The sequence below is a fragment of the Aspergillus viridinutans genome (assembly GCF_018404265.1).
Source record: "Aspergillus viridinutans IFM 47045 DNA, scaffold_2, whole genome shotgun sequence".
Classification (NCBI taxonomy): domain Eukaryota; kingdom Fungi; phylum Ascomycota; class Eurotiomycetes; order Eurotiales; family Aspergillaceae; genus Aspergillus; species Aspergillus viridinutans.
Window position 1 is genome coordinate 1,780,573 of NW_025091218.1, and position 17,737 is coordinate 1,798,309.

General features: G+C 52.0%; 8 protein-coding genes across 8 annotated transcripts; 4 read left to right on the top strand and 4 right to left on the bottom strand.

Moving 5' to 3' along the window:
- Positions 1-903: 903 nt before the first annotated feature.
- On the top strand, positions 904-1,149 carry Aspvir_004194 (uncharacterized protein; the record flags this gene model as incomplete). The annotated part of the gene is made up of 1 exon (XM_043267425.1): positions 904-1,149. One exon carries the CDS (start codon positions 904-906, stop codon positions 1,147-1,149), a length of 246 nt encoding a protein of 81 aa, XP_043123360.1.
- Positions 1,150-1,544: 395 nt separating this feature from the next.
- Positions 1,545-2,553, bottom strand: Aspvir_004195 (putative carbonyl reductase; the record flags this gene model as incomplete). Its single annotated transcript, XM_043267426.1, has 3 exons — positions 1,545-1,792; positions 1,846-2,229; positions 2,301-2,553. The coding sequence occupies 3 exons, from the start codon at positions 2,551-2,553 to the stop codon at positions 1,545-1,547; spliced, it is 885 nt and encodes a 294-aa protein (XP_043123361.1).
- Positions 2,554-4,079: 1,526 nt separating this feature from the next.
- Positions 4,080-6,629, top strand: Aspvir_004196 (uncharacterized protein; the record flags this gene model as incomplete). The annotated part of the gene is made up of 1 exon (XM_043267427.1): positions 4,080-6,629. The coding sequence occupies one exon, from the start codon at positions 4,080-4,082 to the stop codon at positions 6,627-6,629; it is 2,550 nt and encodes an 849-aa protein (XP_043123362.1).
- A 333-nt stretch (positions 6,630-6,962) lies between these two features.
- Aspvir_004197 (Voldacs domain-containing protein) lies at positions 6,963-8,000 on the bottom strand (the record flags this gene model as incomplete). Its single annotated transcript, XM_043267428.1, has 2 exons — positions 6,963-7,629; positions 7,684-8,000. 2 exons carry the CDS (start codon positions 7,998-8,000, stop codon positions 6,963-6,965), a joined length of 984 nt encoding a protein of 327 aa, XP_043123363.1.
- A 785-nt stretch (positions 8,001-8,785) lies between these two features.
- On the bottom strand, positions 8,786-9,389 carry Aspvir_004198 (uncharacterized protein; the record flags this gene model as incomplete). Its single annotated transcript, XM_043267429.1, has 2 exons — positions 8,786-9,309; positions 9,374-9,389. The coding sequence occupies 2 exons, from the start codon at positions 9,387-9,389 to the stop codon at positions 8,786-8,788; spliced, it is 540 nt and encodes a 179-aa protein (XP_043123364.1).
- Positions 9,390-10,320: 931 nt separating this feature from the next.
- Aspvir_004199 (serine/threonine-protein phosphatase 2B catalytic subunit) lies at positions 10,321-12,237 on the top strand (the record flags this gene model as incomplete). The annotated part of the gene is made up of 5 exons (XM_043267430.1): positions 10,321-10,438; positions 10,514-10,845; positions 10,901-11,158; positions 11,218-12,122; positions 12,174-12,237. 5 exons carry the CDS (start codon positions 10,321-10,323, stop codon positions 12,235-12,237), a joined length of 1,677 nt encoding a protein of 558 aa, XP_043123365.1.
- A 642-nt stretch (positions 12,238-12,879) lies between these two features.
- Aspvir_004200 (uncharacterized protein) lies at positions 12,880-14,905 on the top strand (the record flags this gene model as incomplete). Its single annotated transcript, XM_043267431.1, has 3 exons — positions 12,880-13,252; positions 13,325-13,460; positions 13,510-14,905. The coding sequence occupies 3 exons, from the start codon at positions 12,880-12,882 to the stop codon at positions 14,903-14,905; spliced, it is 1,905 nt and encodes a 634-aa protein (XP_043123366.1).
- Positions 14,906-14,986: 81 nt separating this feature from the next.
- Aspvir_004201 (alpha/beta hydrolase) lies at positions 14,987-15,778 on the bottom strand (the record flags this gene model as incomplete). Its single annotated transcript, XM_043267432.1, has 1 exon — positions 14,987-15,778. The coding sequence occupies one exon, from the start codon at positions 15,776-15,778 to the stop codon at positions 14,987-14,989; it is 792 nt and encodes a 263-aa protein (XP_043123367.1).
- Positions 15,779-17,737: the final 1,959 nt, after the last annotated feature.

Genomic DNA, 17,737 nt, shown 5'->3' on the forward strand with positions numbered 1-17,737 from the left:
CTAGACCATCGCGACAAATGGCTGGCCGCTTGATATTACGCTTCTGCAGTCGTGTGTAACATAATAAAAAGGCTGTTTTAATGAGACCTGCGACATGCCAGGTATCTATGTCTTGCAAGAAAGATATAGTATGTGAGAAGCAGTTGTTGGTTTGCTTAAAGGTCCTAGCAGGATCAGAAGGGTATAGGAGGGTTATGTATACCATTATGAAAATGATATATAACCAATCCAATCTCTATGGGGTATTTTAACCATTTGTGATTATTTCAAACTGAGAAGATGGTCTGAGGGTGTGTGTGTATGTGTGTTGCTTGGTCTATATATAACTTCTCTGAAAGATTGCTTTGGTAGGAAGTCATGCCTTGTAACTGCAGCTTTGTAGAAGAGGCTGATAACTACCATTGTTCAGTGCGGTCTGCAAAAGCCGAGATGAGTTGTGGAACCATATTTCTCATCTGAATTCGAGTCACAGGTATCAAGAATACACGGGAGTAGAAGTGTTGCATGAGTAGATCAGCAAGATGCACTGCGAGTGAATGTCAAATTTGTCAATATCCCCAGAAGCGATAGTTCCTGTGAATCCTTCAAGCATAATTCTACTCACGTCTCGAAGCTCTCTCCTCGGCCAGAAGCCAGGAATCATGGCCGAACCATTATCCGTCAATCTCTTTCCTGCCATCTGCCTGTTCCTGTCATGCATTTTTGTGCTCTGCGTACACTGGAAGACCATATCACGCGCCCTCTCACTATGCCATCCAAGACACTGGTGCCAGCGATGGAGCTACGTCCGAGTAAGAGATCCAGAAACCGCTGCCAGGATGTGAGTATTAACTCCAAACCCTCTCACAACACTTGCAACTTGCTGACCATGTGTTCCGATCCTGCAGCGAGGAAGAGATTGAGATGAGCCCAATTGATCCAGACGCGACCTTGGAAGCTGCCAGCGACGACGACCCTCTAGCCAAATACTTTGATCCGCAAACGTCTGTACTGCACGAGCACATCCTTGCGCCTCCCTCTCCGCCAATACCGACATGGGAGCGAGAGCTCCAGCATCGCATCGACAACGGGCGAGGGCTGACTGCGTCAATAGATCGCTTTGTGGATTGGGCTGTTAAACGCGTCGAGTTGGCGATAGGTCATGCATGAATAAACGGTGTGTTCATGAGCTAGCTGTTCATGGCGGTGTAGTTGAGGCAAGTCTACCGGCCTTAACGCAGTGCAGATGGTTATAATGGAGTGGGCGGCGTTGGTCTGATTCATGATACGCTATTAGTAGGCCAGGGTCCCTGCAGGATTAAATCTGCGAGGCTTTGTGGCGATCACGCCAATTGCTCATAGACGACGTTCAATGATTTCTGGTGCAAATGAAGCCAATCGAACTCCTGCCACTCACCCTCCGAAGTCCATACAAATACCCTGTTAGCCTGAAACACCTGAAATGATATGCCAAGATGTTTGTTCATTCGTCTATCATGTATATACTCTATCAGATCAAATGCCGCCCAAAAGTAATGAAATGCTATAACCCAGCTGACCCAAATTTATGGTGCGCAGTAACCACCGTCGACAACGAGGTCAGCACCGGTGGTGTAGCTGGCAGCATCCGAAGCCAGGTAGAGGTAGGCACCCTTCAGCTCTTCAGCACGACCTTCCCGACCCATGGGGATCTTGTCCTTCCAGATGCTCTTGGTCTCCTTGGGCACGAAGTTTGAGATCTCTGTAGCGATGTAGCCGGGAGAGACAGTGTTGGCGCGGGCGAACTTGACCCACTCCACGGCAAGAGATTTGCCTGGGCTGTATTAGCAACGTTCATGAATGTGCATCCAACCTGCCAAAACTTACAAAGGTGGATCACAGCCGCCTTGGCAGCGTTGTACGCAGCCTGCATCTGAGGGAAGTTCACAATGTGGCCACTCATGGAGGCGGTGGCCACAAAGCTGCCATATGTGAAGTTGGAAAGCTTGTTGCCGTTGATATCGGTTCCCTCCTCCTTCTGCCTCCTCCAGTGAGCAGCGGCGTACTTGGCGCAGTAAAAGGTGCCGTTCAAGTCAATGTCAATCACACTAGAGTAGTGGTCAAGAGGCCCATCAACCATGGGTCCCTTGGTCCACGGGATACCCGCGTTGGCAATGAAGACGTCCAGACGGCCATTGAAGTCCTTCACAGTCTGATCAACCGCCTCCTGGACAGCCTTGGCGTTTGTAATATCGACCTGGTAAGCCTTGGCTGTGAAACGTTAGGTTCTCTTTGCCCCATCTATTTGACGGGAATAGATTCAACTATGAGCTTGTACTCACTCTGTACACCATACTTGGAAGCAATCTCAGCCGCCCGCTCAGGACACTTGGAGTTGGTGCCCCACCACAAGGCAACGTTGGCACCTGCTTCAGCCAGACCCTGAGCCACGGCGAGACCAATGCCAGCACCGGCACCCGTGACAATGGCAGTTTTGCCCTTGAGAGAGAACATCTGCATCAAGCTCGGATGTTCCGGGGCGGAGGTGTTTTCGTGTACAAAAGCACCACTCTGATTGACTGGGTTGGAAGCCATTGTGCAAGATGGTGGAGTAGAAAAGGAATAAAGTACAATCTATTGAGAGAACGATATTGAAAAGGGGGAGAATGAAGAAACACAAAATAGCAGCCGTCTATTATATAGGAGGGGCAGAAGCTATGGAGATAGCATCCAGCTATACGGAGTAGAAATACTAGCATCAAGCGGTGTGACAGGATGGTGGGGTCAGCCAGGATAACACTGCTGCTCTTCCATCTTCATGATAAGACATTTGAAAAAGGTTATTAACCCCCGAGGAGCTGCACCCCTCCAGGCACGTCTATGCGTCCAGCAGCTCAGTGGGACCTTCAGGTTTCAGCACAGCACAGCGTCTGGCCATTGTGGATCGACTGAACCCATATGACGATACGCGGCCCCAAAGCAGCCAGCCCGACACCGCGTTAATGCGGGTGGCTGAACATAATCCGCGGGATTGCTTCTCGAGAGAAGCTTCTCGGAGAAATCTCGAAAGCTGTGAGGTCAGTCTTCATTTCAGAAGTAAAACGAGGCTCCATGATCTTCTGATATCAGAAATTCAATAGCCACAACAGTGAATGCCTGTCTGCTGGTTCCTGAAGCTCAGAATGAGGATACAAAAGGTCAAAGGGTTGAGGGGGAGACTGGATGCTGTGGGTCGTTTCCCCGTGATTGCGGCCCTCCCGATCGGAGGTCGGATTCCCGAATCAGGACAGCCGCTAATCACGTGATTTATATGATACTGATAAGAGTCAAAACAACAACAATTGGCCGCATGGGTTCTTTGGGCTGGCTATTGTTCTGCATACCAAATCTTGAGTTCATATTAAACAGGCTATGAGTAATATTTGTCAAGTTCACGGGCCTGCGAGTACTCATACTTTTTCTCAGACAACGACGATTCTGCTCTGGCCATACTGTCGCAGTTAAGAGACGACACGCGGCCACAGTATGCGAACATACAGATGATCATTCCGGACAAGATCATGCCATCCAATCAACTCGAAGAGTTATGCTGGCTTCAGAATGTCCGATTTTGGCTTTATTCTGTCCTGCATAATGGTCGGGACAGTTTGCCTAGCAACCAGCACAACCGCAGTTCTTCTCTCTGGGGGACCATGACACAGGGGGTCAGATTTTACCGTGATATGATCTGGGTTCTTACTTCTCAAGCCTATACAGATCAAGCGCTTGTCATCTGCACTGATTACAAGATGAGGGCCAGCCTGTACAATGACGAGCATTCCGCGCGTCCGCCGCAATGTGGCCACACATTCCTCTGCTTCAGCTTGATTCCCCCTTAACAAACGCACAATCCTCCGGGGTACCACAATTTCCATCCTGTACTGAATCCGTTCCTTTTGCCTCCTGGATTTGTCGCCCACAGGGGTGTTGGTCTGCTTCACCATTCATCCAAGGACATCAGATCCAGACCGATCTAAGCAACTTCTGTCACTGAAACGAGCGATGAAAAGGTCCGGCCTGCCTTGAGCGTTGATCAGCATCAGTGTCTGCTCACTTGGCGGAAGGGGCGAAGGCGACTGACGATGCCGGCGCTGGCCACCGTGATCGCGGTGGCTGCTGTGTGCGCCGCTCTTTTCATCCTTTCCGCGGTGGTGGGAACACTCATCTGGATAAAAGCCCGTCGGGAGCGACGTTCACTAAAGGCAGTCAGCGATGGTCAGGGTCGATACGCTAGGCAGTTACGAGCATTCGAAGCCGACACGGCGACATCACTGTCTCGGGAAGAGGGTTCTGCCCTGAGACTATACGGACAACTGCCATACGGAAAACCAAATGAATGGGGCGTTTTAGCTAGTCGGGAAAGCCTCATTTACTCCACAGTGGACTCAGAAGCATCTTCTCCACTCGCCGAAAAGGCTCGTTCGCTGGGCCGTTCACTTTCACGATCAAAATCAACCCGGCAGCTGAAAGGTCTGCTCAGATCGCGGCCTCCGGGTCCCCTTGCTCCCCTTGCAGAGACAACCGAGAGACCGTGTGACAAAGGGTCTAGGTCTAGGGCCAAAGACCATGTATCCGTCTCGGCAGTCGAAGGTGCCCTTGAATTACCGACAGAGATGACACCCAGACACACGCCGGAAAAGGAAGAAGAACGTAGCCTCGCCGAACCATCAATCCGGCCACTGTCAGCGGCGATGCCTTCGGTGCATAGAAGAGAGCGTTCGGGCACCCTCTTCCCAGTTATGGAAGACCATCATGAAGGGTTCGAACTGCATTTTACTCGAGTACGAGGTGGAAGTATTACGACACAGACAGCCGGTGCCATCCCAGAACAGCCGGTGCCGCCTCCGCCGTCGGCTTATCCCCCAAACCGATTCCGCCTTTCAAAGAATGATTCGATGCGGTTCTCATCGTTGAGTCTGGAGACGGCGGACAGCTCCATCTTGGAGGACAGCCGGAGAACTTCGACTGCTATCGAGAGTGATTTCACTTCACCAGCATTGCCTCCTTGCCCAACTTTCACACCTTTCAGCGCCAACGATGTCGGCCGCATGGAATCTGAGCGGCGAAGTTTCGCAGCATCAAACTCAGCATATCCTGCACCATTCATCTTTCCTACCACATCACCTAGCCGTGAAGCTCTGAGGCTGGAACCGAACCGTACGTCGCCTCGCCGCAGTTTAACTGCACGTAGTCCTAGCCAAACAGAGCGCGTCAGCCCTCCTCCTAGGAGGAGTGAATCTCTTTGCTCCAACCAGTCCAGAAGGGAGGTCACCTCCATGCCGCACCTGGACCCGAACATGACCCCGCATCTGAGTGCAACAGGCTACAGCGGCTCGCTGCTGCCTTACTTCAGTCAGTTGCACCGGCACTCCATGTACGCAAATAGGCGTACGGACGGAGATCCTTTCTACGGCGGGCGCGCGAGTTCACAGATCTCAATCCACCCTCCTCGAGCACCCGCAAGGAGGGTTAGCAGTCTTTATGTGCCAGAACTATCTACACAGGTCAACTCGGACAATGCTCCTAAGCCACCGTTGACCTCCGCCTTGAAGAATACCCAAGGTCATCGAAAAGGCCACAGACGTCAGAACTGCGTCCGAATCTCGATCCACCCTCCAATCACCTTTGGGGGCCCTGCATTCTCGCCAATGGCCGAAGAGCCCGAGGAGCTGGAAGACATGAGCCGGCGCAGACCAGAAGCTCCGCGTCCGACCAGCTACAGTGTTCCCTCGATGAATTCAAGTGTTGTCACCTTCTCCGCGAACAAAAATAACTCGTGCGACTTCCAAAGACCCCGGCCACGAATCACAGATATCTGCTCTACTCCTGACGGAAGCCCAACCAAGAAAAGAAAGCATAGCAGAGCTGACTCGAGCGACGATTTCTTGAGCCCTGCGGGGAGCGACAAGTCTCTACCAGAAATCATGACATCTCTACAGTCCAGCAACGATGGTTCTCTATCACAGACACCGTCTCCTGATAAGAATGCTCCCCTCTGGATACTTCCCATCCATGCAAGCTCGCCGACATCCCGCGAGAATGCATCACCGCAAACCAGTCCGCGTCGTTCGGCAGTCAAGGGGCCACGCACGCTGCCAAGTAAGATGGCGCACAGCAATAGTCCTCGCTCCGTGGTTCCACTCGAGGAGAACGACTCTCTGTCAATACAACAAGCCTCCTCAAGTAATCGCCCTCTTTCTTTGGAGCCTTACGCCAACAGCAAAGATATTGCTACTGCTACGGATCCTTTGCCACATGACGAAAGCAGCGCTACCGTTCTAGACAACACGCCTCTGCAGCAGCAAGACCAAGAGGATCTCCCATGCGACGTGCCCAAAACGCTGAGCACGTGCAACGGCAATATGGTCACCATCTGGGAAGACAATGATACAGAACGAAAGGCTCAGCATATAGCTCCGACCACCCAGCCCAATGATTCTGCATCATGCCTAAGGAAATCCGGTCGCAAAGACAGTCAGCAAACAACAACGGACGAGAGGACATCGCACAAGTCAAGCCAGAAAACACCCAAAAAAGGCATCACGACGCCTACGGGGAAGACGATAGGACTAGGAATTGGCGCTGCAACTCCTGGAAGTTTATATGATGGAGACGGTTTCTTGAAAGAATAGTCGGGTCCGCTTTGCTTGGTTAGCAGCTTATGGAGTTTATTGGGTCATTTCATTTGGCGGGTTCTTGTTTCTTTTCCTTGCTTGATAGCTTCCTAGGCATCCCTGCGGACTGCGTAATATCCGCGAGTTAGATAGACGCAGCTTGAATCGATCCAATTGTGTAGCATAGAGTCTTTTCCGTCATTTTCTCATTAGGTAGTTTCCCATATGTCAAAATAGCACCAGTAGAACCACGAATACTTTTGCCAACCCAGTTCTGGAAGTACACACATATTGCAAGCGAATTTGCCCTGCGTCCTCTCAACGCAATTCATCTCACGCAATTAGGAACGCCTAATCTGTCCTCCTCCACTTAGTCTCCTCGTCGTCGCCCTCGCCCTGCCCTTCATCACCCTCCGCACCCTCACCCTCGCGCTGCCTCACAGTCCCCGCCCCAGGCCCAAGAGGCAGCGACGGCTCCTCACCCCCACCAATCCAATTCCCCTCCTCATCAAAATACTCATGCATATTCTCCGCTGTGATCCACCCAGAACTACCATCCATAGGCGGTGGCAGGCCCCCATCCGCACTCCCCATCGTCACGAAACCAGACCGCATGATCGAATCCTCGTCACCGTCTCCTTCCTCGTCGTCCTCCTCCATCGGATCGGGATGGAGATTCGAACACGCCGACACAGCCGCATACATCATCTGCACCGGCGTCTCCTCCAGCTTCTCGGATTGGTCTTCCATCGCGTCCTCGGCGGAGGGAGCGGCAGCTGTGGTCGCGCCGCCGGTGTACTCTGCCCCGGTCGGCGGGACGATCGTCAGCGTGATGCTTTCCTCCTCGTCGTCTTCGGTGCTCGTCCCTGGGGCGGCTGGGGTCGCGATCTGCATGTACAGGCCTTGGACTTCGGCGGTGCTGCCAGGGAGGCGGAGGCGCTGGATGGCGTGGAGGGAGATGGAGGGGTAGGGGATTGAGACGCCGGCGGCGACGGTGGGGGCGTAGAGGAGGAATTTACTGTCGATTGCTTCAGTATGAGAGCTTTTAGTGTGTGGATCATGGCAGACTCACTCCGATGTCACCCAGACATCTACACTGTCGACCACGAGCTCGTTTTCTCGTCCTTCTTCTCCGTCGGCGGCGGCATTGTTGCTCGCGGCAGCGGTCGAAGTATGGTCGCTAGATCCGTTTGCTGTTGGAGTTGAGCCGCGGATCGCATTGAGGGCTGGTGTGGAGAGGAGGTCGCGTTCGAGGATGACCAGCTTGCATTGCTTGCTGTGGTAGTGGAGGACTGGAGGGCCGGAGTGGAATGACGCGGGCGTGCGCGATTGGTGGTCGGCCAGGAGAACGAATGAGGACGCCTCAGGGGCTGATCGAAGAGGCTCCATTTTGGTTTGAGTTAGGGTGTAGAAAGGCTTGCAGGTATGTAGTACCACTTGATGCGTGGGTGGAGGAAATTTATCAGAAGATAAAGTTGGTCGGTGATTGTTATCTGGAGGGGCCAGGCGGGAGCTAGGGCCACAGCGGAGAGCTTCACAGTACAGAGTAAGCTCTTCCCAGATACGCCAGGCCCCGCACTTGAGCTTCTACAGGAAAGCTAGGATGAGATACGACATACGAATGAGTCTGAGGAGTATAGAGCCTTGTCATTTAGAGAATATCAAGTAAGGGATGTATCTCATTCAAGAGGTTGCATGTATTGAGTCGCTCGGGAGTGCCAGATCCGCATCCAAAATATACATCCGGCTCATTGGCACCTCATCTTAGCATACATGCGCGCTTTGGAAGGGTGCATAGCATATTCACCTACTCAAGCAGCTCACTCAACCGACACCATATGGTCGATGGCGGGTGATGAGAGAATTGCTGCTCGAGGGCGGCTAATCGGGGTTTGTGGTCATTCAAGCCCGCTTCCACATCAATCTGCAGGTTTAGGATGTTGTACTGTAGCAGAAACAGCCGGATATGGCCCATCTCTCATGTGAGCCAGTCCCCATTTCGTCTAGTTCCAGCAGCCGATGAGGCGCTTCCGGTGGACATGGCGCACTCATTTGGCAAAAACGTCGTCCGCACTGTGGAAGTCTGAAATGCGCTCCATTGACCGGAGACATCTGTGCAAGCAATAGTGCAGGAATTCAGTTCTGATGCCATCTGTCTGGCATAGCACCGTTGCCTATTTCACATCCAACCCTCCAAAAGCGCGATCCAACTCTTCGCCCTCATCACGCGGTACCATGGCAGGAAAGCCGGAGGAGCTTTGGTTGCCGGTTGAGCTGTCCAGTAAGCTCTGGTTTGATTGATTCTTTGCCGATTGAGCCGGCGCCGAATTGATAGGCTGAAGCAATTTCTCATCTCGATCCAGCCAACCCGGAGCGACACGCCTCTTTTCCGCAAGGTCTCGTTGCGTTATCGCTTCCTCCCATTTCTTGATCGCGTTCTCGGCCTCGATTCGCGTCCTGTTCAGATGTTCCTCCAGCGACTTGCAAGAGGCCAGGATCTCTTCTGGGCGCGCTGCATGCTCGCCGCTTGGCGAGACCACATAACGGGCTTTGACGCCCGGATTAGTGGTATCAACGGTAACAGATGGAGGTAGAGTCGATGGAACTGATTTGTAGGTGTAGGGAAGAGTGACTGAGGTAGGGAGATTGATGAACGGGGAGACTGTCAAGGGGACTTGGGCGAGAAGCGGATGAGGACCTGTGCGGGAGGATTATTAGTACTACAGATGGCTAATTTTCAAAATGATTAATGAGAGACGTACGGAACGATTCATACATGGCTGTTGCAATTCTGTTCTCTCGGAGCGGAACGAGATAGAAAGGACAACTTGTTGGAGTCTAGAGGGCCAGAGTAATAAGGTGGGCGTGGGGAAGGCAAAGAAGATGAACCGACGGACGGTTAACCATCCCCGCACTTCAGGGACAATTCCAGTAGTATTTGCCTCCAGGAATCTTAGTCTCCTGCGTCGATGCAAGAGAGGCCGATGATGGATGAATGAGACATATAAACTTACGTATCCGATCGCAGCACCCGCCAATGGAAACCATTCAGTATCAATTAGAATTCGTAAATCCAAGCGAAATCCAGCCTGCACTGTCAGGGTAGGTAGAGCAAATCCCTGACCCAGACCATACTGTACCAGTACCTCCTCAGCCTGATGAATGACCTTGAAAAGATCTGCCCTCGTCTTTTGCCAGGCTATCTCAGCCCATCGCAATAATCTTGCATTGCCGACGAGCAATTATCTATACTGAATTGCTTTTCTGTTTATATATCTTGTCTTCTCCCTTCCTTTATCTAGATAGTCTATCTCTCTTCCGCCACGCGACCCACGGTCACCTCAGCTTACACTATTTTAGGAAAAGGCAATACACTTGGCTGTATCCTAAGAGTCCTCAGGTTTCATATCCACAATTTCTCCTCACTATCGACACTTTTCCTCTCAACCCTTTGCCCCTTCTTGCCTACAGGAAAAGTCCATCATCGACCGGACGATTGATCCCTTTGATCACCGACGTCAAGGCAGTTACTCCTCAATCCGGCCTACGTCTCGTGTGTAAAATCCCGCCGCGCTTTAACCCCACCACAACCTTGCCTCCGCGCAACCAACTTGCCCCCTTCCCCTTGATCCGTCCACTTGCGCACCGAAAATCTTCCGCAATCTTGCTGCTTTGAAGTCGTAATATCTCTTAGTTCACACTGCGCAAGATGGATCAAGCACTGGCGCGCGCGGTGAGGGACAAGAAGCCGGTCCCGGAGATCGACTTCACACTACACACCATGGAGGATGGCACTCAGGTTTCCACGCTGGAACGAGTGATTAAAGGTATGCCCTAACATTGAGTCTTTGCTGCGTCTCGATCGTCAACATTCGCCGTCTCTAACAATTTTGCGGTTTCAGAGGTGCAAGCGCCGGCTTTAAGTACTCCAACGGATGACATGTTCTGGTCTCCTGAAGATCCTTCGAAGCCCAACCTCCAGTTCCTCAAGCAACATTTCTATCGGGAAGGTCGCCTTACAGAGGAACAGGCGCTATGGATTATACATGCCGGAACTCAGATTTTGAGATCCGAACCTAATCTGCTAGAGATGGATGCGCCGATCACAGTCTGTGGCGACGTTCACGGTCAATACTATGACTTGATGAAACTCTTCGAAGTGGGTGGCGACCCGTCCGAGACGAGGTATCTTTTCCTCGGTGATTATGTTGACAGAGGCTATTTCAGCATTGAGGTGAGTGATGACTACTTGGGAACCCTGAAAGGTCGGTGAAGCTGATATCGGTTAGTGCGTTTTATATCTCTGGGCCCTGAAGATCTGGTACCCGAATACACTCTGGCTGCTCCGAGGCAACCATGAATGCAGGCATCTCACGGACTACTTCACCTTCAAGCTGGAATGCAAGCATAAATACAGCGAGCGTATCTATGAGGCCTGCATTGAGTCATTCTGCTCGTTGCCGCTGGCGGCGGTGATGAACAAACAATTCCTGTGTATACATGGTGGCCTGAGTCCTGAACTTCACACTCTCGAAGATATCAAATCGGTGCGTTCAAAGCTGTTCGAATGTTTCTTCTTTGTTCTTTCTCTAATGTGGGTCTGCAGATCGATCGTTTCAGAGAGCCCCCGACTCACGGTTTGATGTGCGATATCCTCTGGGCTGATCCGCTTGAAGAATTCGGACAAGAAAAGACGGGAGATTACTTTGTTCACAACAGTGTTCGAGGCTGCTCTTACTTCTTCTCGTACCCCGCGGCTTGCGCTTTCCTTGAAAAGAACAACCTGTTGTCGATCATTCGAGCACATGAGGCGCAGGACGCTGGATATCGCATGTACCGAAAGACTCGGACGACCGGATTCCCAAGTGTGATGACTATCTTCAGTGCTCCCAACTACTTGGATGTCTACAACAATAAGGCTGCCGTCTTGAAGTACGAGAACAACGTCATGAATATCCGACAGTTCAACTGCACGCCTCATCCGTACTGGTTGCCAAACTTCATGGACGTGTTTACGTGGTCGCTTCCTTTCGTGGGTGAGAAGATCACCGATATGCTCATCGCCATCCTCAATACCTGCTCTAAGGAGGAGCTCGAAGATGAGACTCCCACATCCGTATCGCCTTCCGCTCCTTCTCCTCCTCTCCCAATGGACGTGGAGAGCAGCGAATTCAAAAGGCGGGCGATCAAGAACAAGATTCTTGCCATCGGACGTCTCTCGCGCGTCTTCCAGGTGTTGCGGGAGGAGTCTGAGAGAGTTACTGAACTCAAGACAGCTGCTGGTGGCCGTCTCCCTGCTGGTACACTGATGCTTGGTGCCGAAGGAATCAAACAGGCCATTACAAACTTTGAGGATGCTCGCAAGGTTGACTTGCAGAACGAGCGTCTGCCACCCTCTCACGAGGAGGTCATCAAGAGAAGCGAAGAGGAAAGACGGGCTGCACTTGAGCGTGCGCAACAGGAGGCAGACAATGACACCGGCTTGGCTACCGTCGCCCGGAGAATTAGCATGTAAGTCAACCCTTCTCCTGGCAATAAGTCTCATCGCCTAATAAAGCACAGGTCGGCCGGCTCTGGCAGGTCTCGTCGGCAAAGAGATGCTCCCCGGGAGACTCGGGAAGCCTGAATTGGTTAGGTGACGTCCATGTGGTAGTATTTCCGGCAGGGTATCTGTCCGTCGTGGGGGCTCAATGCTTGCCGGTGCTTGTACGAAGGCCCCTAGGTTTTGGCCACCCGGAATCCAGTGAGTCCGCAGGAAAACAAGGTTACAAGCTGCTTCCTTTGCATCCAACCTGTCATTCCTGCTGGCTGAATGTGACGAGCGAACAACTGCGACTCTGGCGAGGTGGACATAGCTATAATTTCTGCACAGAATTCTCGACGCGTCCGTGACGCCTTGAGTACACGAGCTGATGAATTGATACACCATGGTTTTTCTTTGCGCTATATGTATATGGTAGCGGATATTGTTGGTTCTTGGGGTTGTACCGTTGTCTATACAACCAATGCTTTCCACTCTTTGGCCGGGATGACATATCGTGTAGACGTAGAGCGATTTGTAAATATTTGTCGGCAATTTTCATTATGAGAAGCCACAAAAACATCCCTGACTACCAAAGAGGACTGGTTTGTGATAACGCATGTTGTTCTGGTCAACTGCCATGCCGCCAAGACAACTCCATAATTCCCGTTTTGCGGAACGGAAGACTTGCTTCGGTTCACTCTCCCATCTCCAAATGCTCACCAGCATACCACTCGCGTCCAGTCAATGCCTCCCAAACTCCGCAGCTCGATTTCGAAGAGTTTATCGCGGCCCTCGGACAATGGATTGATCTTCTACTGCCCATCCTGCTCAATCTGGAGACGTAGCCTGACAACGCGTCCCCGCGGCAATGTCACTCCGCGACGAGACGAGAAACACATTCCATCATCGCTATCGATACCCTCGGCGAATGTGTGCCGCCGTCCACTTGCGACATCGACTTTGGTCAGCGCTCGGAGGAACGTACCTGAACGGTTCAGGGAGCTGTATGAAGCGTTGAATCGGGTCAGGGATGCCGCGCCGGAGCAGGTGAATATCAGCCGATTGCAGCTTGCGTTACGTGGGCTGGAGTCGGAAGTCCCGCTTATCCGGGTAGCTGGTTAGTTTCTGTTGATATGTGGAAGGTATTGAGGAGATTGAAACAGTGGCTAACTAATGGCTTCGTTTACAGTGCTCGGTTTAAATGACGCGACCGCTGCTCGCAGGCTTGTTCGCCTGCTGCTTGCTGATCCCTTGAGTTCTCGGGAACCCTGGGAGGATTTACTAGATTCTGAGGATGCGGATATGTCGCGGGGGCTGCTGATTCGGTATTAAGCCTCGCTGCCATATGGAAGTGAGACGCTGACAGGTTGATAGATACGGAGAAGTATCGGAGACGATCCCTAATGACCTCCTACCTACGATCTCGGTGCCCTCGTCAATCTTAAAGAAAGGCAGTATTGAAATCCTCGTCACTACGCTCGGCGCGGAGACGGAGTTCTCACCCGCCCAACTTTCCGCGGATACATTCCTCGTGCCCACGGTGACGATACCAATCTCGCAGTCCGGCCGGCACAATGCAGTGCGCTACCCAGTCCACAGGAGTATTGTGTGTGGCAGGGGCGTGGATGGTCTACTCGCATACAGCGGCTTGGTCGCTCGATCGGATCTGAAGAAACAAGCGCGGTTGGTCTACGGAGCTATCGCACTGCCTGACACTGCCGCGGAGTCAGCTAGCGATCGCATAAGCTTTGTGGACCTCGACAAAGCTAATGTCGCCTTGGCTAAATTTCGCGAATCCGTGCAGAACGCGTCGCTGTACGAGCGGGTGTGGCATCAGAGTGGTGTGCAGCCGGTTGTGGATTGGCTGTCCTCCTTGCGGACAGAAGCAGGAGCGTTGGATCCCTCCCTGAAGACTCTGATTGAGGCGCTAATCGATTCCGCGGAGACGAGCGTGATTACGGAGGAAAATAGGAGGATTCTGGAGCAAGAGGCCGAATCAGTCCCTGACCAGGTCCGCGAGCAACTGGTCCAAGTTGTATCTTCATGGGCGGAGAGGGCTCACACCGAGCTACAGAGCTCGCTCGAAGAAGGATTCGCCAGCAAGGCGTGGAAAGGCCTCGCGTGGTGGAAGCTGTTCTGGCGAGTGGACGACATTGGCATGATTACGTCTGAGATCCTGGAGAAGAAGTATCTCTGCCGAGCAGAGAAGGAGGTGATTTGGACTGCGGGCAAATTCGAGCAGGCTGGCGTGCTTGAAGCACCCCGGGTTGTAACCGAAGATGTGCCCGCTGAGCCTGCGAAAGAGGACTCGAATACTACTGAGACTCGGATAACGCCAGCGCACCCAGCGGAGCCCTGGCCGACGCAGATCACCAACAGCCGAGCAAAGCTCCTAGACACAACTGTGCCGTCGTTGCAGGCTCTGGCGCAACGACTCGTGCTCTTCAGCTTATCGACTACGACGCTGACAACCGCGCTCTCCGCATTGACATACATCTCGCTCCCCACTGCCTCCATCTACGAGACAGGCACAATGGCCGCAGTGGGGTTGATCTACTCTCTGCGACGACAGCAGAAGAAGTGGGATGCCGCCAGAAACTTCTGGGAGGAAGAAGTCCGGGAGGATGGCCGAACAGCTCTGCGAGAAACAGAGCAGCACCTGCGTACAATTGCGCAGGAGGGAGGAAGACGGGTTGAAGAAGACTCGCCAGCCAACACAGCCCGTCAAAGCATTGACCAAGCCAGGAAAGCTCTTGAAGAGCTAGATTAACGCACCTTATTAGATGCCCATCTCTAGATCAACGTACTGTACAATACCATTTCTACTGTTCTTTTTTTTCTCTGATTCATTTCACGTAATCTCCACACTCCCCTCGGGTACACCCTGCCAACTGCGCAACCGCCGCGCAAAGAACTGCATCACGGGCATCATCTCCTCCCGGTTCCGCGGCATCCCATCCCCCTTGCGCGCGTACTGATGGGCCTCGACAAACTCAAAGGCCTGCTTCGTCCGCCGTATAGCCCCATCGCTCACAGCCGTCGGCTCCCGCCCACCCACCAGCAGCACCGGCGTCCGGCTCTTCGCGCCCACCGTACTCCCAGACAGGGGATACGGCGCCCCAATCGAAATCACCCCGGACAGAGACGCATCCGCATCCGCATTCCCCCCCGCACTCGCACCCTGCGTATTTTCCTTGCCCATCTCCCTCGCCGCAACCAACGCGGCCATCCCGCCCTGCCCGAACCCCAGGATTAGGATCTCCCGCGGCCGATACCCGCACTTCCGCACCAGCACACCCCGGATCACCTCGTCGACGAGCAGGGTCGTCGCGCGCTTGAACCCGGCGTCCATGTCTAGCGTGCCTGTCGCCGAGTCGAAGGAGACGTCGTCGCCCCAGTGGAAGCCGCCCAGGTCGAAGGGGAGGGGGTTGGGCGCTTGGATCGTCACGATGGTTGTTTCGGGGAGGTTGAGGGCTTGCGCGAAGGAGGTGAAGGCTGCGGCGGTGTCGCCGAGACCGTGTAGGAGGAGGAGGATGTTTGGCGGTGCGGGGTGGGTTGCGCGGGGCGGACTTTGGGGAGGGGTGATGGTTACTGTGAGGTGGGTGGGGAAGTCGGCTGGCGAGGGGGGCTTTTTGGATGTCATTTTGTTGGTTGTTCAGTCGGGGGACTAGGTAGGTGTGGTTGCTGGTGAGATGTTGTTTTCAGTGGTAGCTGTGAGTGAGCTTCACAGTGTGGGGTAGGTGGGTAGGAGTCGGGTTATGTCCTCTCAATTGGATGTCAAGGTTATTAATAGCATGGTAGAGGTTTTCTTGCACGTCAGATTAAGAGTCTCACTGTCTGTTCCTCATGCAGTAAGCAAGTAGTGTAAGCAAGTAGCTGTCGAGAGGAGCAAGATTCAGAGATGACGCTGGTGATGGAGAACGTCCTAAGCTCAAGCTCAGTTTATGCCTTATAGATCAGGCCATCACGAATGGTATCTCTGCCTGAAATTTCTGGAATCCATTTCCGAGTCTTCCTAACGCTAAAGCTTCATGCAAACTCCGATAAGAGAACCCTGTACCGTCAGTCTTGCAATTAATTCCTACATTTTGATCGAGCGGACAATATCCGTTCGAGACGAGCGTGGAAATCAGGGGGAAAGGTATGCACAAGTGAAGGTCGAAAGACCTGACCCGTCAGGCTCTCAGTCATTTCCCGGGTCGATACTGCTCCTTGGAGTGGATACTTGGGTAACAAGCACAAAGTATCACACTCAGCTCGCTTGCGGAGCCAAGGACGACATTGGATGATTATTGAACGGTCAAGAGACTCAAGACACCGCTTCATCCTGCTTGGCCCGTAAACACTACAACATATCTGGGCTCGTGTTTCACTTTCGCCGACTTGACTCCACTGAGTCCATCCAGCTTCAGCCACGATGCTTAGGGAGCTGATGATAGTACACCGCCACTTGTGAGGGGCGAGGATGCATAATGCAACGTGGAAGCCTCTCGTCGTGGACTATTGACGGTGGTTCCGACTATGGAGCTTTGAGGTGGAGAGCATCCAGTAAGTAATGCATTTCGTACGACGAGTCAGAATTAAGAGATGCACTCCATACCCTCGTCTCGCTAGTGACTGGAGGCATGCATCTTTCTGACGGAGATATGTCGATGCACTGTACAATGGACTAGAGGACAGCAAGTAGTTAATGGTCCATAAGCACGTTCATACGACTGTACCGTAGGAGTGACCACAGGGCGATGAACAAGCCTTGACAAGAGAGCTTGGCGGTCTCACCAATTCCTCGGCAATCCCTAGCTGAGTCGAATCATTCGATACTGCTAAATGCTAAATACAGCAGTGTGGACCTCTCGAGAGGGAACTGTGGATATTATGTTAAGGCTGAGCGAGAGACCCATATATCGGTCGATCCGCGGTTGAATCAAGTCAATTGAGGAGCGTTGGCTATCTATTATTACCTCTGATTATTATTACATGCCTAGCAAGAACTCATTACCAGGCTGACGACCGAGTTGGCAGCAGTAGGTAGCATGGAATAATAGGTAGTCTCGACTTGTATGGAAATACCCAAGGCTGCAATATGCTAGCGCTGGTCTAATGGATTCTAAGCTACTATAGTTAGGGATTGGTACTGAAACGTACGGTAAAGAAAGTGATGTTTATGATGGTATTCAGATGATATTGATTATGGTAGGTTAGATACAAAAGAGAGAGGAAGTTCTTAGGGAGGTAGGCAAAATGGTCATGAGCTCTGACTGGCAGGTGCTGATATAATCACCATTCTGTCCTTTACCCTTGATAGCTGTCCCCAGTAAAATAATTTTTAAGTGTGTATGGAAGAATGAGAAAATTTAATTAATAGATAATGAAATGATAAGAATAAGTAAATAATAAAGCTGGGAGTAACTATAAGTTATGGATAAATAAAATAGATATATATAAGTAGAAGCTGAGGACTAATCTAGGTTAATAGATTAATACTAGGGGATATGAAAAGGGAAGTCTATAAGATAACATGCCTGATAATAGACTATATATGATGGTGAGAAGTTATAGTATAGGGGTAGGTAAAGTAGTTAGTAGAGTAGTAGATAGAGTA